The sequence below is a fragment of the Mesoplodon densirostris genome, chromosome 17, assembly GCF_025265405.1.
Source record: "Mesoplodon densirostris isolate mMesDen1 chromosome 17, mMesDen1 primary haplotype, whole genome shotgun sequence".
NCBI lineage: Eukaryota > Metazoa > Chordata > Mammalia > Artiodactyla > Ziphiidae > Mesoplodon > Mesoplodon densirostris.
Window position 1 is genome coordinate 15,086,945 of NC_082677.1, and position 25,177 is coordinate 15,112,121.

The 25,177-nt window shown below is 39.6% G+C and overlaps 1 protein-coding gene across 2 annotated transcripts in view; it reads right to left on the minus strand.

Moving 5' to 3' along the window:
• Positions 1–248: 248 nt before the first annotated feature.
• Positions 249–25,177, minus strand: part of MRPS31 (mitochondrial ribosomal protein S31) — a 30,039-nt gene continuing 5,110 nt past the window's right edge. Inside the window, exons 3-7 of one of the 2 annotated variants that reach the window (XM_060079882.1) lie at positions 19,765–19,920; positions 18,432–18,572; positions 14,061–14,140; positions 10,842–10,985; positions 249–544 (exon numbers count right to left, since the gene is read on the minus strand). In XM_060079882.1, coding sequence (XP_059935865.1) covers positions 315–544; positions 10,842–10,985; positions 14,061–14,140; positions 18,432–18,572; positions 19,765–19,920 — 751 coding nt within the window. In that variant the 3' untranslated portion in view covers positions 249–314. Of the gene's footprint in view, positions 545–10,841; positions 10,986–14,060; positions 14,141–18,431; positions 18,573–19,764; positions 19,924–25,177 lie in introns of both variants that reach the window. The other variant, XM_060079881.1, reaches the window with a different exon arrangement.

A 25,177-nucleotide genomic window follows, 5' to 3' on the forward strand; every position in this document is an offset into this window, starting at 1 on the left:
GTATGGCGACTTATATTTTAAAGAAGTATGGTCACTGAATGAAAAGAAAAAGGTTACAGAAAGTTGTCTTAAACTTATTAGTAATTCTAAGATACTCTTTTTGTTTAGAATTACTAGTTGAATCCATAAAAGCTGGTAACTTTTTTCCATGCAGGAATATTTTTCAGTTACCACTGTATATACTTCTAAACAATTTAACATTTATACCATTCAAATCAGATGCAATAATGAACACAATATAGGAAAACTTCTAGTAAAATTATTTAATGATAATATGAATCTCCAACAGCTTGAAATGAAAATTTCCATGATCTTCAATTGAACTGTATGCCACTTTCTTTTAGAATATCCCGTTTTTCATTAAAATAATTCCTAAACCACTCTATATGTTCAACCTTCTGTTTAACACTCAGATATGGGTTTTTGGAAAGGCCACAGGTCACCAACTCCATGAAGTGGCGAATTGGTCCTTGTTTTGGAAAATCCTCCAGGTATTTATCCAGAAATATATGTTCATGAAATTCTGAACCATCATCATCAAAACCTAGGAAATGAGACAAAATACGTTACAGTTTTGAATGTAAAACCTACACTATAAAATTAACATTAATGAGGTAGTATAGTATTACAGTAAAGGCACGAACATTGGAGTAAAACAGGTTTGCTCACCAATTTAACAGCCATGTGATTGGGCAAATTAACTTCACTGAGCAACAGTTTCCTCAGGCATAAAATGAGTATTAAGACAGCACCTTCTTCATGGGGTTTTATAAAGTTAAATAGACATAAATCTTATAAAGCTCCTTTACAATGCTTAGCATACTACAAATATTCAAAATGCAGCAGCAATTACTACTAATGGATATTTTAATATCTAAAGCTACCACTAAGAAAACTATAAAAACTACACTAAAAAAACTACATAAAGCAAAATAAGATGGAATCCTAAGATATATTCAGGCAGCTCACAGGAAGCCAAGAAAAGACAGAGGAGTGAGAAACAGAGAAAACGAGCAGAAAACAAATAACAAAATGAGACTTAAATCCTAACAAATCAATAATTACTTTAAATGTAAATGTCTAAATATACCATCAAAAGAAAAACACGATCCAACTATATGCTATATACAAGAAACTCACTTCAAATATTTACCTATAACATAGGTAGGTTGAAAGTAAAAGGATGGAGGTGGACATATCTTGCTAACATTGATTTTTAAAAAAAGAATGCATGAGTGGCTATAGGAATATCAAAGTAGACTTCAGAGCAAAGAAAATTACTAGAGAGAAAGAGGAACATTACATAATAAAAGGATTAACCCACCAAGAAGACAAAGCAATCTTAATTATGTATGCACCAAAGAGTTTCTAAATACATGAAAGAAAAGTTGATAGAAATAAAGTAGAAATTTAAAAATCCACAATTACAGTTGGTTTCAATACCCCACTGCCAACAACTGCGAGAACTACCAAGTAGAAAATTAGCAGAGACATAGAAGAACTGAACAACATCAACCAACAGGATCACACTGACATCTACAGAACACTCTACCAGACTACTGCAGCATACAAATTCTTTTCAAGTATCCGTGGAACATTCACCTAGTTTAACCATATCCTGGGTCACAAAACAAATGTCAACATATTTAAAATAACTGAAATAATATACAGTATGTTCTCTGATCATAAAGGAATCAAAACAGAAACTGGTAACAGGAAGACAATAGGAAAATCTTCAAACAGTTGGAAATTGATGTAAGTAATTCATGGTCATAAAGGAAATCTCCAAAGAAATAATATTTGTTTATTTGGATGTGTGGGTCTTTAGTTGCGGCAGGCTGGCTCCTTAGTTGTGGCATGCATGTGGGATCTAGTTCCCTGACCAGGGATTGAACCTGGGCCCCCTGCATTGGGAGTGTGGAGTCTTAACCACTGTAACACAAGGGAAGTCCCTCAAAAGAAATTTTTAAAAAACACATAGAATTGAATGAAAATACAACAAATCAAAATTTATGGGACACAGCTAAAACAGTGCTGAGAGGGAAATATATAGCACTGAATGCACGCATAAGAGGAGAAGTCTCAAATCAATAATCTAAGCTCCCACTTTAAGAACCTGGTAAAAGAAGAGCAAAATAACCCCAAAGCAAACAAAAGGAAAGAAATAATAAAGATAACATCAGAAATCAATAAAATTGAAAACAAGAAAATAGAGAAAAATCAATGAAACCAATACCTGGTTCTTCACACGCACACATACACACAAAACAAAAAAACAAAAATTGATACATTTCTAGCAAGTCTGATAAAGAAAAAAGAGAAGGCACACACCAACAATGTCAGCAATGAAAAGGGGGTTATCATTATAAATCCTGAAATCATTAAAGGGGTAATAAAGGAATACTCCAAACAACCTTACACTCACAAATTCAACAACTTGAAAAAAATGGACAACTTAAAAAAAATCCATTGAACTACCAAAACTCAACCAAAATAAAAGATAACCTGAATAATCTTATAACTATTAAAGAAAAGAAATATGTAATTTAAAAGCTCTCAAACATTTAAAGAAAAACTACCACCAATTTTACACAATCTCTTCCAGAAGCTAGAAGACAGGATACTTCCTAACACATTTTATGAGACCAGCATTACCTTGTTAAAAAAACAAAGACAAAACAACAACCAAAAACAGGAGCAAGAGAGAGAACTACAAAACAATATCTCTAATAAACTTAGAGGAAAAACCTTTAAACCAAATTAGCAGACAAATCCAACAATGTATAAAAAGATTTATATACCAAGATCAAGTGGGATTTACTCAAGTAGGATTTTACTGTAAGGCTGGTTCAACATCTGAAAATCAAGGTAATCTACCATATCAACAGGTTAAAGAAGAAAAATCGTATGACCCAACACTCACTTTGATAAATAGTCTCAGCAAATTAGGAAAAGAGAAGAACTACATCAACATGGTAAACCTACAGCTAATATCATAGTGAAAGACTGAAGGCTTCTCCCCGAAGTTCCTGAACAAGGCAAGGAGGTCAGCTCTCACTACTCTTACTCAACGTAGTACTGAAAGTTCCAGCCACTGATGAGGGAGGCAGAGAGAAAAGTCACGTAGATGGGAAAGGAAGACATAAAACTATTTGTAGACGACATGATTGTCTACATAGAAAATTCCAAGGAATCTACAAAAAAACTCCTAGAACTAATTAGTGAGTTCAGTAAGGTTACAGGATATAAGATCATAAAATAAAAATCACTATTTAAATTGGAAGACTCAACATAGTAAAGATGTCATTTCTCTCCAAACTGATCTACAGGTTTAATGTACTTTCTACCGAAATTCCAGCAAAGTTTTGCCACAGACAAGCTTATTCTAAAATTTATATGGAAAGGCTTAAGCCCTAGAAGAGTTAAAACAATCTTGAAAGAGAAGAAAAGAGTAGGAGGAATAATGCTAGGGCTGTCTATACAGCTACAGTACAGGCATCCCTCGTTTCATCGTGCTCTGCTTTATTGTGCTTCACAGATATTGCCTTTTTTTTTTGTACAAATTAAAGGTTTGTGGCAACCCTTTGCCAAGCAAGTATATCTACACCATTTTTTCCAATGGCATTTGCTTATTTCCATGTCTCTATTACATTTTGGTAATTCTCACAATGTTTCAAACTTTTTTCATTATTATTATATTTGTTACGCTGATCTGTGATTGGTGATCTTTGCTGAAGGCTCAGATGATGGTAAGCATTTTTTAGCAATAAAGTATTTTTTAATTAAGGTATGTACTGTACTTTTTTTAGACATAAGTTATTGCACACTTAATAGAGTACAGTGTAGTGTAAACATAATTTTTATATGCAGTGGGAGACCAAAAGATGCATGTGACTTGCTTTATTACAATCTTTGCTTTATTGCAATGGTCTGGAAACACACCTGAAATATCTGAGGTATGCCTGTAATCAAAAGAGTATGGTATTCACAGGGAACTCAATACTATGTAATGACCTACATGGAAAAAAAAATCTAAAAAATAGTAGATATATGTATAACTGATTCACTTTGCTGTACACCTGAAACTAACACAACATTGTAAATCAACTATATGCCAATAAAAATTTTTTTAAAAAAATAGAGTATGGTATTGGCAGGTGGTAAGACTCAGAGGTTGATGGAACAAAACTCGAGGACCCAGAAATAGAGCCTGTTATGGACTCTGCCAACACGTGGATCTTGGACTTCCAGCCTGCATACTTTGAGAAAGTAAAGTCTGTTGTTTAAGGTACCTAGTCTGTGATATTTTGTTATAGAAGTCTTAGCAGACTAACACAGATCCACATGAATATGCCCAACTTTTTACAAAGAGGCATAGACAATTCAATGGAGAAAGGACAGCCTTTTCAACAAATGGTGCCAGAAGAATTGAAAAAGAACCTCAACCTCATACAAATTAACAAAGAATGGATCATGGTCTAAACTATATATCGAACAGAAAAAAAAAAAACAGAGGAAAATCTTCTGGTTCTAGGGCTGGCAAAGAACTTGGCACCAACAGCACAATCCATAACAGGGAAAACTGGGCCCCATCAAAACTGAAGACTTTTGGTCTGTGAAAGAATCTGCTAAAAGGATACAGAGATAAGTTATAGACTGGAAGAAAATATTTGCAAACCATATATTCAATGAAGTATATGGAATATATTTAAAAACTCAACAGAAAAAAACATAATCCAACTAGAAAATGGGCAAAAAACAAGAGACATTTCACATTTCAAGAAGAGATACAGATAGCAAACACACACATGAAAAAGACGTTCAACCTCATTAGCCATTAGGGAAATGCAGATGAAAAACACAATGAAGTATTAATAAACACCAATCAGAATATGAACACATCTAAAAGAAAAAATAATAACATCAAATGCTGGTGAGAAGGAGAAACTAGATCATTCATATAATGCTGGTGGAAATATAAAATGGCATAGCCATTCTGGAAAACAACTTGGAAGTTTCTTTAAAAACTAAACACGTAACTACCATACTACCCAGCAACTGCACTCCTGAGTATTTATCCCAGGGGAATGGAAATTGGTATCCATACAGAAACCTGTACATGAATATTTACAGCACCTTTATTGTAATAGCCAAAAACTGGTAACAGCCTAGATGTCTTTTATCAGGGGAATGGTTAAACAAACTATAAGGCACATTCAAACCATGGAATATTACTCAGCAATAAAAACAACAGCAGCAAAAAACCCCTATTGACACACATAGCAACTTGGATACATCTCCAGAGAATTAATCATGCTGAGTGGGAAGAAAAAAAGCCAATCCCCAAAGGTTACGTACTGTGTGATTCCATTTGTACGTCTTTCTTGAAATGACAAAATTATAGAAATGGAAAGTGGATTTAGTAAGATTGCCAAGGATCAGGGACTAAGAAAGGACGGCGGTGGGAGGTGAGTGGATGTCGTTATGAAAGAGTGTAAGAGAGATCCTTGAGGCGACAGAACTGTTCTGTACCCTGACTGTGGTCGTGATTACAGGAATCTACATATGTGACAAAACTGCACAGAACTAAGCACACAAACACACTCACACAAAGGAGTACATGTAGAACTGGTGACATCTGAACATGGCTGAAAGATACGGCTGCCGGCTGCCAGCCTGTGATGCTGTGCTGTGGTTACGTGGGTGGTAACTACTGAGGGAAGATGGGTAAAGGGCATGTGAGATATTTATCATTTCTTACAGCTGCACGTGAGCCCACAATTACCTCAAAATAAGAAGTTTAAAAATGCTCTCTAATCACTTACAATTATCTTACACTTATTGGAAGAGATTTTTAAAATTTTATTTGGACATTTAAAGATCTATTCATCATTTTTATAAAAACTAAAACACACAAGAAATAAATTAAGGCGTTAGACTGCCAAATGGCCACATACCACTCCTATGCTTGTATACATGCCCCTTTGCAATGTGCCTTTGCCATTCTTCCCATGAAGAGGTAGAGACAGCCTGTTTCTCCAACCCTTAAATTTGAGGTTGGCCAGGTGACCTGCTTTGGTCAATGGGACATTACCAAACACAATGCAAACAAAGGCCTGAAAAGCACTTGCACGTCAATCGCTGCTCTTCCTTGTGTTAGGAACTCTTCTATAGCCAGGTGAACAGCCCAGGCTAGCCTGTGAGATGATGAATGACATATAACCCTCTTATCGCCTTCTCTGACAACCAACTAGACACCAACCAGCCAGCACCAACTAGACATTTGAGAGAAGCTACTCTAGAACAACCCACCCCCAGCCAACCTGCCAAAACCAACCAGAAAACCCATAAGCTCATGAGCAGTTACAACTTAGCTGTTGTTTTAGTAAGTTTGGGGTGGTTTGTTATGTAGCAAAAACTGATTGACATGGTCGGCTGAGGTATTCCTAAAACTTCACATTCAGAATCCAACTCTTCTGAACCGGCTTTTCAACTCGGAGTTGTCAGTGGCCATGCTTTCCAACTTCTATTAAGAACATTTGCGATGCAGCGTTTCTTAAGAGTGTTCCACTATGGCCTCTCTGACGCCCCTAATGCAAATCTGGATGCATATCCACAACAGGCAATGACAACTGCTCCTTCACTGATGCCTGACTAGCATAACCAGATGCATCACGATTTCAGAGAGATTTAAAACGGTGAAAGACAAAAGTAGTCATATTCAATGAAATACAGGGAAAAAGCTGTGCAGGAATTTTTAAAATGGAAGTTTTCTCTATCCTATAACCCCCCAAAGTTTCTACTCACATTTTCCCGGGCTAATCACTTCCAAGACTAATCACTTCTAAGGTGTATATCCTTCTAGTCCTTTCTCTAAATGCATATGTATTTTTTACAAATAAGACAAATTATTGTTTAAAAAAATCTTTCTCTGAATCCCATTCAGAATTCTCTATGGTTCTCAATAGTTTATACCACCAAGCAAGCATGTTGTTACTCCTTCACTTTTTTTCCTTTTGTTTTTAAAGCATATGCACCTGGGGATAGGAATGGGAGAAATGCAATCCAGAGAGGTAAAAAATGAAAAATAAAAGCCTCGCTTTGCTAAAGGTCTTTTCCATATCGTCAAACACTGCTAACAGTTTCCTGTGACAATTATTCTTAAAAAAAAAAAACAACCCAATATGGCTAATGTGAAAAACAAGGCAGGTTTACATGTTCAATATATTTGAAAGAGTATGTTAGGGCTAAAAAATAAGGTCGTAGCACTGGAAACTTAATAAATCAAGGTGTTAAGTGCTCTCAAAAATCCAAGGGTGATTTCTGGATTGAGATCTTGTTGTTGTTGTTAGTTATTAATATCCTTAGATGTACTTAAAATATAAGACTTAAGACAGAAAATTTTGCAAGAGAAATCTTTTTTTTTTTTTTTTTTTTTGTGGTATGCAGGTCTCCCACTGTTGTGGCCTCTCCCGTTGTGGAGCACAGGCTCCGGACGCGGAGGCTCAGCGGCCATGGCTCACGGGCCCAGCCGCTCCGCGGCATGTGGGATACTCCCAGACCGGGGCATGAACCCGTGTCCCCTGCATCAGCAGGTGGACTCTCAACCACTGCGCCACCAGGGAAGGCCCTGACCAATTATTTTTGACAAGAGTGTATTACAGCACCGAAGCAAATTCAGTCACTTTCACTTTGACTTGCTTCTACTTCTATTTTGTCAAAACTATTATTTCTTTTCCTGTTAGTATTCTGAGGCTCTTGTTCAAAGGCCACCATCTCAAACAACCAACAGATTGTTTCAGACAACACATACTTAATCATCTTTATATTTGCCCCAATTTTCTCCACACTATACCCTCCCACATGACAACAGAACCCTCTTTTCTGAACTTTTCTCACTATTCTTGTTAGCTCATATTACAGCACACATTCCAGATACCCTAGCAAAGGATGGCACATTACAAGTGAACAAGTTTAAACCAACTGAAGAATAAAAACAAAAGTGTGACTGACATCCATGACTGAGCTTTTTTGCCCACTGAAGCCTCTAAACTGAGAATTACTCTTGGAGGGTATTTCAAAAACACCTGTAATTTGGTGGCATGTACATGGCTAATGGATGTTCAAGAGCAAGACTCTGTTAACTGGGTAGTGGTAAAAATGAGATTAAATTTAGATAAAGCCAAAGCTAAAATAGAAGTGATCTTATTATCAATCCAATATATAACAAATACTACAAAATCTAACTGGGAGTAATTCCATCTAACAGCTTTTATAAATCTCTAGGCTAGCAAAGCACACAGAAGGGACAAACCAGGTTTTAAAAACTGACAAAAAGCTACTTCAAATTGGAAAAACAATTTTTACATTTTAAGTGGCAAAACAAACAACTGCAATTTTTTATATAACAGAAAAACACAACACTGGGAAGTAAATTTTAGACACAAGACATGCATTTTATCATTTTTGGTATTATGTTCCCAAACTGACATGGTGAGTCCCTAAATACACAACAAAACATCTTTTCCCAAAAACGTCAAAGTAAATCTTCATGAAGCTAATTATTAGGAGAGAGAGCATGATGTTTTACTACTCTTAAAATTTAAGTATAAGAAATATAAAAGAATGTTACTGAATGGCTGAGGCTCCAGGTTCTAAGGCCGGTCCGCTTAAAGTATTCAGAAGATCCTAAGTGTGTACTGAGGGGAGTGATCAAAGTGAGAACGTTTCCACAGTTCCCTTCCTGTTTTTCGTTCAGATAACAATTGCCTTCAGGAGCTGGAAATGAGATACCTCCCTTTCCGACCCCAAAGCATCAATAATATGTACGTACAGTGTATATGGACACTTGTCACATTTATCTCCCCAACCTGACCAGAAAACATGTTTTTTCCTTTTTCAGAAATTACACTTTCTCAGAAACGAGGTCAAATCTAAGATAAATTCCTTTGGAGTCTGGACACTCAAGATTCTGATGAACTTAAATGTTTTTCTGCTGATGACAACGTACTGCCAATTCATGCTTTTCTATTATCCTGTTTGGTGGTTCCTAGAAAATACACAGTATCCTCATGAATATTTTAAGATTTAAAGATGTTATAGTATAGAAGAGAAAATAGTTATAATAGCAAATCCCCTCACAATATCGTTGTTGTAGAAACAGGGATGATGATGGTGACAATGCTTTACTTGTATAATGAGTTGTTTCTCAGAAGAATCCCATAAAATAATCCTATTATTATTCCCATCATTTTATAAGATGGAGGAAGTGAGGCTTGGAGAGATGAAGACTCACTCAGGAACTTGATCTCTAACCACCACACTCACTGTCTCTCCTAAGTAAAGTCACATATTCTACCTCAACACTGGGTTTTAAAACCATATCTTGAACCATGAGGACCTGGAACACCCAACTTTCACCAAATATGGAACAAAGTCTTCCTTAATATCATAGATTGTATTTTGTTAGTTTTTTTTTTTTTTTTGCTACTTTTAAAATTCTATCATCATACAAGAGGGGGAAAGAACTAACATTTATTCCTATGTATTATATGCCAAGAACTGTGCTGAGCAACTCAATATCTTATTTAATTCTTACATTCTTCCAGTGAGGTATCTTTAATTTTACAGATGAGAAAACTAAGGCTCGGGAGGTTAAATAATTTCCTCAAAGGCAAATGGTTAATAACTGACATAGCTGGAATCTGAACTCAGGCTTACACAAATAAATGTCCTTGGTTTTGGGTTTTTTTTTTTTTTTTTTTTTTTTACCATATCCTGATACCTTCTAGAATGTAGAAGCCATAATACTTTAAAAAATATTTAAAGTATACTACTTTAAAAAAATACACATTATTTAATAGATGAAATGCAAATTTCTCTATTACTGAATATATCATACAAATATACAAAATATTAAGAATTTGCTAAAGGATTTGTAAGTCCCTAAAGTTTTCCTATACAAAAGATTACTTTATGAAAATATAAGACTATTTAAGCTACCACTCCACTTATTAATCCAAACAAATGAAAGGTTATCAAAAATGAAAATACTACAGTACAGCATAATACTACAAAGGTTAAAATACAGACTACATTTTCCTAAGACTTCCTGAGGTGTTTGCAATTTCTATTTAATCTTACCATAAAAGTAAATGAATCCCTTCTAACTGAAAATACATCAATAAAAATTCAATGAAATGTTTAGCTGATGACATCATGGGCACCATAAAAAATAAACAGCATAGCAATACTGTTTTCCTTTTGAATGAGGAAGATGTAACAGCTCTAGAAAAATCTCCAGGAAAGTAGATAATGTTTTATTACTGGCTCAAAGCATCTAGGTATGCAGCCAAAGAATTTCAAAGCCTCCTAACATATTTGTTTTGGGTGGCTTTGAATACAAGAAACGTGTGCCTCATTAATGCAAGTTTTAAATAAAAGATACCAGCATAAAACTTGAAGGTTGTAATGTTCCCCAAAACTGAAGGATGATCTCATACCCAGTATTTAATGTATTAGAAGATTTACCAGGTAATCTCCTGCTTTTAGCAAGTAGAAAACTGTCATCATTTGCAGTTCTTAACACTTCTATGTCACAGAAATTCATGATGCATTTCTGCCATATAATTTTACTTCTTTATTTTCCTTATCCAACAACTAGAATTCGGTGAAATCGTAGCATTCTTTTTAAAAAAAACAGTCAGATTTCTTTTAGGACATCACAAAGATGTTTATACAAAGTTTTGAAATTCAGGTAAATATCCAAAACCTACAACTGAACATCTGCCACATTTAATCTCAATCACTGAGTTTTATAAACCTATGGCATTAAGACTTACCTGCTTCATTGTTAATTGGGAACGCCCACAATTTCCCCTCTTTTGTCAACTGGATCATCTCTTCAAAACCATTCTGAAAGGGTTGTTCATTGACTGCCACTAACTGCTTAGCAAATTCTACATCCCAAAGAGAAGGTACTGCCTCTGTAGAATAAAAACATCCAAATTACACACAATTCCATGTAAATATCTTTCTTCTTTAAAATGTTATCATCAGGGCTTCTCTGGTGGCACAGTAGTTAAGAATCCGCCTGCCAATGCAGGGGACACGGGTTTGATCCCTGGTCCGGGAAGATCCCACATGCCACGGAGCAACTAAGCCCATGTGCCACAACTACTGAAGCCCGCATGCCTAGAGCCTGTGCTCCACAACAAGAGAAGCCACTGCAGTGAGAAGCCCACGCACCACAACCGAGAGTGGCCTCTGCTCGCCACAACTAGAGAAAGCCTGCACGCAGCAACGAAGACGAAAGAGAGAGAGAGAGAGAGAGAAAGAAAGAGAGGGAGGGAGGGAGGGGGAGAGAGAGAGAGAAGGGGAGAGAGAGAGAGAAGGAAAGAAAGAATATAGTTATCATACAACCATTTTACTCCTAGGTATTTACCCAAAAGAAAACATGTCCAAACAAAGACCTGTACATGGAAGTTCATGTATGACCATGCCTGACCACACACTGACTGCTGGTTATGAAGTATGTTGGTCTTGAACATCTGATACAGAGAAAAAATCCCAGCAGTTAGGCTAATTAGCCACATTTAAAGTAATCATAACAGAAAATAACTTAATTATCATGGTTACAACTTTTAAATTTATTCAGTGGGCAATGATCAACTTATGTCTTTTCCATGATCATCATCACCATCGTCATTTTTATTAAGAGCTGCAACTCTTTCCAGGCACTGTACCTGACACTAATTATATTACCTCATTTAATCCTTGAGATGTACGTATAGGTGGGAAAAGGGAGACTCAGACAGGTTAGTATACCAGAATCTGAATTTGAATAATCAAGATCTACACAATACCAAAACTCTTTCTGTTAAGCTAAACTGCCTCTCCGCTGTTGTTTACTCCAGGATAAGCAGTCGGATCTAAGACAATACCCTTTGCAGCAGTGGTAAGAATTTAGGGGGGAGCGAAATGTGGGACTCATGAGATGGAAGAACTCATTCATTCAGTCAATAAATAATTACTGAATGCCAGCTACATGTCAGGCATTATTTTACACAGTAGGGAAACAACAGTGAAAAAACACTAAATTTAAGTTTGCACATTGTTTCTATTCTTGTATTTGGAAACAAAGGACAGTCTTCAGATTCATGCAAGTATACTTATTAAAACAGTACCTTCAATAGAGTAAATTTATATAAACCTGTGCATTATTTTCCTTATTAGAACATAATCATTTTATATTGTTTTATAAAATACATATAACTTCAGTACCTCCTTGCCAGCTAATTTCAGTTTTAGGAATAAGATTTCTGCTTAAAAAAAGCAAGCTGGGGGCTTCCCTGGTGGCACAGTGGTTAAGAATCTGCCGGCCAATGCAGGGGACATGGGTTCAAGCCCTAGTCCAGGAAGATCCCACATGCCGTGGAGCAACTAAGCCCATGTGCCACAGCTACTGAGCCTGCAGTCTAGAGCTTGCGAGCCACAACTGCTGAGGCCACACGCCACAACTACTTAAGCACGCACACCTAGAATCCGTGCTCCGCAACAAGAGAAGCCACTGCAGTGAGAAGCCTGTGCACTACAATGAAAAATAGCCACCGCTTGCTGCAACTAGAGAAACCCATGCGCAGAAACAAAGACCCAAAGCAGCCAAAAATAAATAAATAAATTTATTTTTTAAAAAAAGCAAGCTGGCTCCTTCAAGAACCCAAGCACTTCTTCTCGCTGTTCATTAGGTGGACCATAGCAGCTGCCCTGACAAAAAATTCCCTTTCTGGGGCAAGCTTAAGAGTTGCCACTTCAGGAATTCCCTGGTGGTCCAGTGGTTAAGATTCATGGCAGTGGCCAAGGTTCAATCCCTGGTCCGGGAACTAAGATCCCCGCAAGCTGGGTGGTGCGCCACCCCCCCCCAAAAAAAAGAGTTGCCACTTCAACAGGGGAGAGGTGATCCATTCTCCACACCTGTGCATTTTGCATTTCCTTTTCCTCAATCATAGAGGACAGAATGCAGTTGTCACAGTACAAGAAGGGTGGGTTGTTCTCTTAGCTTCATCTTCAGCTTAAATGAACAGTGACTGAATTAATGCCTTTCCTCCATGGATATTTATTTTATAGCTCAATTTGTTTAAAAAAGGATTTAAGATTTAAGATAACGGATTCCTATTATTTGTAAGCCACTTGGCTAGGGGCTATTGGGTGTACAAAAATCAATGAGACCCAGCCCCTAATATCAAGGAGTTTATTGAATAGTGGGAAAATCAGATGTTTTAATAAGTAACTGGAAGATTAAATGAGCCACTGGAAGATGGCCTAGAAACTTAAATATCAAAAATAAGATTATTTCTACCAAGGTCCAAAAAGTTAACTGATAATCCTTAGAAATGAACGTCACTTATAAGCTAAGACCATTTGTATAGTTTCTTCATTTAAGTTATCAGTAAAACAAATTTAATGTCAAGCAAGAGGACACTTATTTCTCTTTTAATTAGGCTTAAAATGGTGACTGTGAAGGATCTGACTTCTTGCCGAAAGGAGAAAGGGGGAAGAACAGAGAACAAACACTAACTGTGTGTTAAGAAAAAAACACTACAAGTCTGCTAAATATATTCCCTGAATGCTCTCCTTCCCATCTCCTAAATAATCTCTAAATCACTTCAATAAATTAGCATCGATAAGTGCTATCTCCTCGTCTAGATAGTAAGCTGCCTAAGGGCAGACACCACAATTTATCTTTACCTAATAGTACAAAGGCATGTGGCAAATAGTAGGTGATCATTAACGGTCTAACCCAAATTAGCAGCCAATCTATAGATCTGGATTCATGCGGTTGATGGTACTTACCTCCCATTGCATCATGGGCTGCAGCATTTCAAGGGAGAAATCTGACCAACACTAACAATGTCAACAACTACATCAATAAGCAAGATCCAGGTCAATGACAGGATGGAATATTAAAATACCTGATTATTATGCAATCAAAACATGAAGGACATTTTTCAAAGATGGAATGTTTCTACACCTGAGAAATAGTGTTATTTTTCTTAACAAACCTGTTTCAGGTGCTTCTTCAGTAACTGCCTTAAGCTCAAAAATATTAAGCCTCTTCCCCTTGAATATATTTTTCCTAAAACTGAAAAAGAAAAAAATTATTTTAATGAATAGTTTATACACAGTCAACAAAAAATTGTTTATGAGAAGAAAATTTTATATGAAATATTCAATGTAAAAATTAAAAATAATTCTGTTGCCCCACACCAGACATTTTAACTAAATTGCCACATCTTTAGGACTGATAACTAAAAACAGGAACAAGTTCACCTGAATTTTTGCATCATAATACAACAAAGAAGTTACAACAATTTAACTACCAAAATACCTAATTGAAAAGATCAGCTTAATTTGCCACAATTTTTATTTGATCCATTTCATATTAAGGTTTTAGAAAACCTGACATTGTGGAAAGCTATTAAAATATGCTAAGTTAGAAGTTGTTGAAGTCAACATTTGTCTTAGTTTACGGGTAAAAAACACTGCCTGCTTAATTAAAATTATAATTATAAAAGATTGCACAGGGGCTTCCCTGGTGGCGCAGTGGTTGAGAGTCTGCCTGCCGATGTAGGGGACACGGGTTCGTGCCCCGGTCCGGGAAGATCCCACATGCCGCGGAGCGGCTGGGCCCGTGAGCCATGGCCGCTGAGCCTGCGCATCTGGACCCCGTGCTCCGCAATGGGAGAGGCCACAACAGTGAGAGGCCCGCGTACCACAAAAAAAAAAAAAAAAAAAAAGATTGTACAGAAAAATCAAAACATTCCCACTTACAAAGCGATCATTCTGTAATTTTAAAATAATGTTTAACTTTCTTTACATAGCTATTTAATTAACTTGAAATTAATGTCAGAGAGTTAACAGGTAACTTTTCCTTGTATGTTTTAATCAACTGTTTTATGGGAAGCACAGCAACATAAGCACATACAACAAGAATGTGTATCAATTCACGTTCTTACTTGAATAAATTTACTGGCATATTAAACACTAGTTTATAAACTAGAAGGTTTGTTTTTAAAATAATTTTGAATTCTTTTCTGGATCAAATTACTTTTTTCTACTAAATGAAACTAACTGAAAATACTGCATTAAAATTAGATAAGGTGATCTCAAATCATACAGTTTTCCTCTAGCAGGTCCCCAAGTATTTGTAAACAAAGGCTACAGAACTACCCTCAGTGGCCTTGCCCTCTTCTCCCCACCCCACATTCCCTCAACCTCAACGACGTGTCAGGTAAACAGGATGATGGATTAAAGTACAGTCAAGAGGGAATGATTCACCAAAGTATGGAATTTTATAAGAGGAATGTACTAAAGAGAACGGAAGGGAAGGGAAAGAATATTCGCTGTGCATCTACTATATATTGTTCACACATTTCTATCCCTCAAGAAAGCCATTTAAGCAGGCTTCACTTCCAGCATTTCACAAATAGGGAAGCAGACTGATGGGGCTATGAAAGTTTAGTCAGATGCACAGTGCAGGCCAGCGTGACTCCAAAGCCAGTGCTTTGGACTCACACCTCTCCATCTCTAACTGACGGAATCAGTCCAGGCCTGGAATGTCTCAGGCTCTCCCAAGTCAGAGCAGGTGAACAACTTGGTATCTCACCATAGCTTCCCCTTATTCTAGAGTCCTTTAGGCAGCTTTTTAAAAAAAATTATTTACTTATTTACTTATTTTTAGCTGCTTTGGGTCTTCATTGCTGCATGTAGGCTTTCTCTAGCTGTGGCGAGGGGGGGCTACCTTCCTTGCGGCACGCAGGCTTCTCATTACGGTGGTTTCTCTTTGTTACAGAGCATGGGCTCTAGGCGCACGGGCTTCAGTAGTTGTGGCACACGGGCTCAGCAGCTGTGGCGCACGGGCTTAGCTGCTCCACAGCATGTGGGATCTTCCCGGACCAGGGCTCGAACCCGTGTCCCCTGCATTGGCAGGTGGATTCTTTTTTTTTTAAATAAATTTATTCATTTTATTTATTTACTTTTGGCTGCATTGGGTCTTCATTGCTGCACGTGGGCTTTCTCTAGTTGCAGTGAGCGGGGGCCAGTCTTCGTTGAGGTGTGCAGGCTTGTCATTGTGGTGGCTTCTCTTGTTGACAAGCACGGGCTCTAGGCGTGCGGGCTTCAGTAGTTGTGGCACACGGTCTCTAGAGCGCAGGCTCAGTAGTTGTGATTCACAGGCTTAGTTGCTCCGTGGCATGTGGGGTCTTCCCGGACCAGGGCTCGAACCCGTGCCCCCTGCATTGGCAGGTGGATTCTCAACCACTCCACCATGAGGGAAGCCCCACAGTTATTTTATAATAGAAAGCTGTCTTTATTTACATAAAGTTTCTGTTCTTTCTCTCCTTCAAGCCTATGAAGTGATAGTTGGGGAGGGGAACCAAATATTTAGCGTGGTCTGACAAACACTAACTGAACTTCATAGCAGGATGTGCTTACAGAATGTCTTCTGTGTGTTGTGTATTCCATGGGTTTTGTTCTATGTGTAACCTCAGCAACCTGAGTTAGCTCCTTCTGGGTATTAGATTATTAATGTGTATAGGAAGATTGGAAAAGATGGTCAGCAGTTAACAAAGGAAGTTCAGGGGTTATAGTGACTTTGGAAGATTATTTGAATTACTAATTTAAAGTGATATTTATATCTATGACATTGAATAAAGTAGAATGTGTACTTGGAGTTTAACTTATTAAATATTGCCCTGGGACTTCCCTGGTGGCACAGTGGTTAAGAATCCGCCTGCCAATGCAGGGGACACAGGTTCCATCCCTGGCCTGGGAAGATCGCACATGCTGTGGAGCAGCTAAGCCCCTGAGCCACAACTACTGAGCCTGCGCTCTAGAGCCCACAAGCCACAACTACTGAGCCTGCATGCCACAACTACTGAAGCCTGTGCGCCTAGAGCCCGGGCTCTGCAACAAGAGAAGCCACCGCAATGAGAAGCCCACGCACCGCAACAAAGAGTAGCCCCCGCTTGCCGCAACTAGAGAAAGCCCATGTGCAGCAATGAAGACCCAATGCAGCCAAAAGTAAATAAATAAATAAGATAGAAGAGGCATTAAATTTGTTAAAAAAAAAACAAAAAACAAACCAAAAAATATTGACCCAAAATATTTAATTTTAGTCTTCTTTAAATCAGTCTTCTTTGAAATGATGCCATGCAACTACATCAGAATGCTATATCATTGATTGATTTTTAATGATTCGAGCTGTCATCAAAAATTAGAAGGCGGGGCTTCCCTGGTGGCGCAGTGGTTGAGAGTCCGCCTGCCGATGCAGGGGACACGGGTTCGTGCCCCGGTCTGGGAGGATCCCACATGCCGCGGGGCGGCTTGGCCCGTGAGCCATGGCCGTTGAGCCTGCGTGTCCGGAGCCTGTGCTCCGCAACGGGAGAGGCCGCAACAGTGAGAGGCCCACATACCGCAAAAAAAAAAAAAAAAGAAAATTAGAAGGTGGTGAGGAAGAAGCTGAAAAAGTAGGGAGGGGGTTTATGTGCATAAAATGACTGCATTAAAAAGCTGCCTAGGACTTCCCTGGTGGCGTGGTGGTTAAGAATCCGCCTGCCAATGCAGGGGACACGGGTTCAAGCCCTGGTCAGGGAAGATCCCACATGCCGCGGAGCAACTAAGCCCATGTGCCACAACTACTGAGCCCGCACTCTAGAGCCCGCAGGCCACAACTACTGAGCCCGTGTGCCACAATTACTGAAGCCCGCGCGCCTAGAGCCTGTGCTCTGCAACAAGAAGCCACTGCAGTGAGAAGCCCGTGCACCGCAACGAAAAGTTGCCCCAGCTCACCACAACTACAGAAAGCCCACATGCAACAACAAAGACCCAACGCAGCCAAAAATAAATAAATAAATGTATAAAAAAAACAACAAAAAAACTATGTAAGGCATGGCTTAGCATCTTTAAGAACTGCAAATTACCAAATTCAGATTGCCACAAATAATCTACTACTTTAAGGTATTATAATGGATCTTCTTTCTTTTTCTGATGGTGGATTATTTCTCTAAGGTATGAAGAAAGATGATTATATAGAGAGATATAGAGAGTACATGAATATACACTGTTAGGCACACATCAGAATGAAAAAGTGTTCCTCGCAAAACGTTCATTTGTTCACTTCAGTCAGCTCCACGTACTCTAAATCAGGAGACCTTTATTCACCGTGGGTAACTGTGAGGCAGGGCCCATTCTGATTTACAAGATAGAAAAATGTAGGGCTGCAAAACCCAGTACATCTCTCCCTCTCTAGGAAATGGGACGTGGAGAGTAAGGAGGCAGATATAAATGCATTCATGATGCTCAGACGCCCAACAGCAACAAAGTAAATCTACAGTTTAACAAACAAAACCAAACAGACTGCAGAGCCTGAATACCTTCTTCTCAGATCAGCAGGCTTCTCTTGGCCAACAAAATCATCAGTCCCTTCATCAAACTGAATCTGATGCACTGGTCTTGTGCTGACTCTCGCTGTGGCAGATCTGGCAACTTTCATATCTGATATGATGTCAGTGAAACTGAAATAAGAAAAAGGTCAAGTGTGTTAGAAATTTTAGCTACAGAAGAGTAATAAACTTTCTTAAACATGAGATTCATATCACTTAATTCTTACTTCACTTCTATGCACTAATACTGAACAAAAAGTCATGTTTAAATAAAAAATTATATGTTGCCTATTAACACCACAGACCACTAAGATTGATGTGGCTTTCTCTCTTTTAAAGATATTCTTCAGAAATGTTCATTTAAAACATAATTAAGGGGCTTCCCTGGTGGCGCAGTGGTTGAGAGTCCGCCTGCCGATGCAGGGGACACGGGTTCGTGCCCCGATCCCGGAAGATCCCACATGCCGCGGAGCGGCCGGGCCCGCGAGCCATGGCCGCGGAGCCTGTGTGTCCGGAGCCTGTGCTCCGCAACGGGAGAGGCCACAGCAGTGAGAGGCCCGCGTACAGCAAAAAAAAAAAAAAAAAAAAAACAAAAAAACATAATTAAGGGCTTCCCTGGTGGCGCAGTGGTTGAGAGTCCGCCTGCCGATGCAGGGGACACGGGTTTGTGCCCCGGTCCGGGAAGATCCCACATGCCGCGGAGCGGCTGGGTCCGTGAGCCATGGCCGCTGAGCCTGCGCGTCCGGAGCCTGTGCTCCGCAACGGGAGAGGCCACAACAGTGAGAGGCCCACATACCGCAAAAAAAAATACATAATTAAAAGTGTCCCTCATGAAAAACTGTCAAACATCCAGACAAGTAGATGTCAATATCTGTATACCTAGCACCTAGATTAAAAACCTATATTAAAGTTGAGATTTAGCCATATTTATTTATTGCTTTGCATTTGTTCAAAGACAAATAAAATGCGTGATCATATTGTGCATAAAACCAGCATATTATTTAACTAAAAAAAAAACTTCTCAGAGAAATTGTCTTATTTTATTATTTATTTCTTTATTTTAAATAACATTACTGAATTTACCACTTCTTTTTCAGGGACAAGAAATTATGTAACTTCTCAAGAGAAGTTTAATCATTCAATTGGTCTTTTAAAACTGAAATCTTACTTTACACACGAGTTTTAAAAAAAATCAAACTGCTAATACTTATGAGGCACATTTTATATGTAAGTGAATATATTATGTAATATAACTCAGCACTCACATGAAGCCAGCCTATTTTGATGTATCAGCATCACTGACACAGCTATTTGATTCACCAACCTAATTTTACGTCTCTCTCCATCCTTCTGTGCCCTCGAGTCTTCCTCGTGCTGCTGGAGCTGCTTGAGCAGCTCCGACTTGGTCATCTGCTTGTCAAAAGGGAGAGAGTCTGCAACCGCGGAGGCAGCCGCCACCAACTCCGGGCTCAGGGACTCACTTCTGGAAGAGAACATGGAAGACAAATGAGAGAAAAGAGGCATTACTTCAGTGGAAAGTCAAATGATTTCTTGGGAGAAAACTTCTTGTCCTTCAAAAGGTATCATTCGGGCTTCCCTGGTGGCGCAGTGGTTGAGAGTCCGCTTGCCGATGCAGGGGACATGGGTTCGTGCCCCGGTCTGGGAAGATCCCACATGCCGCGGAGTGGCTGGACCCGTGAGCCAGGGCCGCTGAGCCTGCGCGTCCGGAGCCTGTGCTCCACAATGGGAGAGGCCACAACAGTGAGAGGCCCGCGTACCGCAAAAAGAAAAAAAAGTATCATTCAATTCAATTTCTGACAAAATCAAGAATTCTTAACACAGCATTGTAAATCAACTACACTTCACTAAAATTTTTTTTAAAAGAAGAATTCTTGAATATTAGGTATCGGTTTTATATAAATTAGGTATCGGTTATATATAAATACAATATTGAAAGTTAAAGTTCATGGATCCTTCATGAAGCACAATACTAACTCAGAGCAATAGATTAAGGTGGAGGAATGAGGGATCAGCCCCGAAAGTGATAAATTAGTGGATTTTTAAGTTAGATGCCGTTTTATTTCAAAAACAATACAGACTGCAAGCAGATATAAAAGTGGTTAAACCTGTTTATACAAGCTTTAATGGTAATATCCTCAAATTGGAAACAACCCAAAGGTCTATCATCAGAACAGATAAACAGTGATATATCCATGCAATGGAACAGTACTCTGCTCACTCCACAACATGTATGAAACCGAATGAAAGAAGCTGGATTAGAAAAAGTATATATGGTATGATTCCACTTATATCAAGTTCTAGAAGAGGCCAAATTAAGGTGAAAAAAATCAGAACAGTGGCTGCCTCAGGACAGAAGGTTACTGATGGGGAAGGTGAAGATGGGAAATGCTCTGCATCTTGGAAAGTGTGTGGGTTACATGGGCACATCAGTTTGCCAAACTCCTACAGCTAAGATTTGTACACTTTATGTAAATTTTACCTCGAAAAAAAAAAACATAAAATCATCACGTGGGAGATGGAAAGTGGGTGAAGGTATAGGTGACAAGAATGGCAAGATCTGATAATTATCAAAACATCATACGATTTTGTTTACTTTATGTGTGAAACGTTCCATAAGCTAAAAAAAAAAAAAAAAAAAAAAAGCTGTTCTTCAGTAAATTAGGGTAAGTTAGGAGAAAAATATGCCAGATATAAAAAGTTATTTACAGTTTTTACATCACTGAAAACTGCCATCTCAATGAGTGGGATCCAGACTATTGTTTTACTATACCTGGCTTTCTATCTTGGGAAATGATGTCTAACATGCAAATCGAAGTTCCCACATCCCTGAAGCTGGGCCTCAAAGAGACTGTCAGAGCCTGGAAACGCTCAAGGAAGCTGAGAGTGAGGGCTGTAGGAAAATCAGTGTTACTGGAAGCTGGAGGAAAGGGGACCTTAATGAGTAGGTAGCTGAAATCAGAGCAGGTAGCTGCTTGGTTAAGAGAATGTTACTTAAAGGAGGAGCTAGAAACTATGGTTATCACTGCACCCACCAGGGGTCTTGTAAGGTTTCACAATACATGCAGACTCACAAGACGACCACTGACATGCCCGGCCCGGACTACTCAGAAAGGTAAAGGGCAGAACCACAGCAGGCTGGCAGGGCAGCCTCAGGTGCCCCTCTCGGGGAGTCCCTGCAGCACTCGGGGGTGACACGTCACACAGCCATCCAGGAGTTAGGATAGGAGGCCCACATCGCGCAGGTGCGGGAGCTTAGTGCCCCACAGGAACCAGTATCTCTTGTAACAAGGCCACAGGCAGAGTATCTGTGGTCCCTACAAAGGACATGCAGTTACCAGAGTAACTGCACTCAGGGAAGCCCTAAGTACACTGAACCATAAGGTACCTAGAGTTCGCCCAATCCAGATGCAATCAGTTATTCAGGGGGTCAGTTTTATCGTGATAATGTTGCCTTCGATACAGCTGACAACTACAGTAATCAGGTTCACGGCTGTGGCAGATGTTTTCATAAAACAGACAGCAGTGTTTCTGGTCCCACAAGCTCTTCCAAAACCTTGCCCATCTAGAGAGGCAATTTCCCCTCCCCCTGAAGCCAGGGAAGACGTCGTGACTGCCTCAATGAACAGAGCCCTGTGACTTGTGAGGCTAGGCCACATAATGGGACACGACTTTTGTTGGGACCTCTCCTGAGACGTGTATCCATGGACCCCAGCTCTCAGGTTGTGAAGAAGCCCAAGCCACTTGGAGAGGCCCTGGGTAAGTGTTCTGGCCAAGAGCCCCAAAGATGGTCTCAGCCAATAGCCAGCATCAAGCACTGGAATGTACTGTATGTGGGCAAGCTTTCAGAGAATTCCAGATGCCAGCTTTGAAGCTGCCCTTGCTGACGCTGAGTGGAGCAGACACAACTGTCTGCAGCTCTTTGCCCAAACTGCAGAGAGATGCTGCCAGTAAGCCTTGGGATGGTTTGTTATGCAGCTATAGATAACTGGAACAGATTTTGGAGCCTGGAGCTTGGGTGCTGCTGTTATAAAACAAAAACAAAAAAACCTAAAATGTACGGGAGAGTTTTGGGTACTGGCAGAGGGGGGAAACTGGAGAGATCCTGAGGCAAGTGTCAGAGAAAGCTTAGGGCCTCAAAGAGACTGTTAGAGCCTGGCGGCCGGTGTGAGGACTATAGGAAAATCAGCATTACTGGAAGCTGGAGGAAAGGGGGCCTTTGTTTAGCGACATTATTACTTGAAGTAATAGGGCAAATGAGAGAGATGCTCAGTGAATTGGACGACCTAGCAAGGAGACTTCCAGACAGAATACTGAAGGTGCCTCCTGCCTTCTTAGTGGCCAATGGTAAAATGGGAGAGGAGAGAGAAGAAAGGACTGTCCCACATAAAGGAGCCAAGACCTGCTGGGATCAAAAATAAAACATTTCTCATTCTCAGCGCCCCCAGATAGCAAATGATGCTAAAATTTAGAAATGGCTTCTGTACAGAGATCAAATCCAGGGCAGCATTAGGAAAACCGTCTAAAGATAAAGCCATGGGCATGACTGTAAAACCCTCTGTTAAGATCTTAGAAAGATTTAAGATGGTGCCTTAGGGTGCCCTTCAGGCAACAAGAATTCTAGGAAACTTAAAGGTGTGGTCCCAGGGCCTCTCACGGGGAGCTCAATGTAGACCAGGACCCTGGTTCCCAAACTGTGCCCTAAGGCACCCTGGAGTACCATAGGGAAATATCAGCCACGTCTGTCAGTGACTGTGTGAACTACTGACTCAAGGTAGTTCAGTTTTAACATTAGACTACTGCATTCCTTTCAATGCCACCATATCTTTGTGAAGATGGTTCTCCAGCAGTTGCTGTGATGGTTCTTCAGCAGTTGCAGCAGTGAGAGGCCCATGTACTACCAAAAAAAAAAAAAGCAAGAACCCTTCAAAAATCAATATGGAACAGGAGTGAGAGTGGCGGTGTCCAGTCTGACTCCAAGGCTAGGTCATAAGACGATACAAATTCCTAGGGGCTCGTTTTCTCTTGGGACACTCAGCCTTGGAACCCAGACACCATGCAATGAGGAAGCCCAGGCCGCATATAGGTGGTTCTGTAACAGTCCTGGCTAAGGTGTCAGCTAACAGCCAGCATCACCTGTCAGACCTGAGTGAGCAAACCCACAGCTGATTCCAGCTCCCAAACTTCCAAGTCTTCCAGCTGAGGCCCCCAGACATCACGGAGCAGAGGTGAGCCTTCTCTCCTGTACTCCGTCCCAACTGCTGACCCACAGAATCCGCGAGCATGAAGAAAGGCTGTTTTATGCTGCTGAATTTGGGGGCAATTGTTATGCATCCATGGTAACTGTATCAACATGGGGGAGGTGTTCGACATCTAATAGAAATCAACGAGCTAAAAGCGGGCCATGCGCGGGGCAATGACGACAGAACATCACGAATCAAAGATGATGACTAACCGGATCCTCGGCATCTGGGATTCCTTAAAAACAAAGCCGGCTGGAGGGGGGGTGGGAATCATTAAGAGATACATTTTTAAAAGCTCAAAATACATGTATCTCATTCACCAATCTTTTGATAGAGGATCAAAGCCTCTTCTTTGAACACAGGACCACTGACCGAAGTTCCAAGGTATTGGTACATCTCTTATATGTATACTACACCCACAGTACATCCTCCAACATTGCCAGTTTTGGTTTCTTTAATGTGGAAACATGGCGCAAGACTTAAAACGCTTACAAAGCAGTCTGAGGGCAGAATTTTCCTGGACTTTTATGCTTGTCTCATTCATACCTAATTGGAAAGCACCTTTTTTTTTTTTTTTTTTTTTTTTTTTTGGCGGTACGCGGGCCTCTCACTGCTGTGGACTCTCCCGCTGCGGAGCACAGGCTCCGGACGCGCAGGCTCAGCGGCCATGGCTCACGGGCCCAGCCGCTCCGCGGCATGTGGGATCTTCCCGGACCGGGGCACGAACCCGCGTCCCCTGCATCGGCAGGCGGACTCTCAACCACTGCACCATGAGGGAAGCCCTAAAAAGCAACTTTTAAAATTACCTTTACTGAGTCTTTGCAAAGCAATCAACTCATTTTAACCATTTCATTAATAGTTAATTAAACTGTATAATTATAATAAAAAGCAAAATGAATCATAAACAGGTCTGGAAGCTGGGAAAAAAACCTTACTCTTCATAAGTAATTATAAATGTGTGTCTGAGTATTACCTAATTACGTATGTATATATTTTTTATTTGTTTAATATTGTTTCTAAAAAGGAGGAGGAGAAGGTACTTAACCTGGGCATTTCCTGTTTGAATTAGCTTACTCTCTACCACCAATTATGCTTTCCAGTGGTAGTTTAGATACAATATGATACAATGTAGAAACCAAGCAGTTGTTAAAATGTTAAGTCATTCTGGGAATAGAAACCTATACTATCTGTTTATTCTGCTAAGAGAAGTCAGAGATGGGGATCTTAAAGCCACATTTCTTATTACTTGAATTGACCATGTCACTGGTGTAATCATTATTTATATATCACTAAAACAAAATACTGCCATTTAAACTACAACACAATGCTAAAATATCACCGATTGCACTTAGAATCAGTAAAATATTATACTCTTTTGACAAGCACAAGTAATTACAATACTTTGAGGAAACCACGTAAGCTGAGAGCCCTGATAATTACTGGTCAAAGGAAGTAATATAAAACAGCTGTAATTAA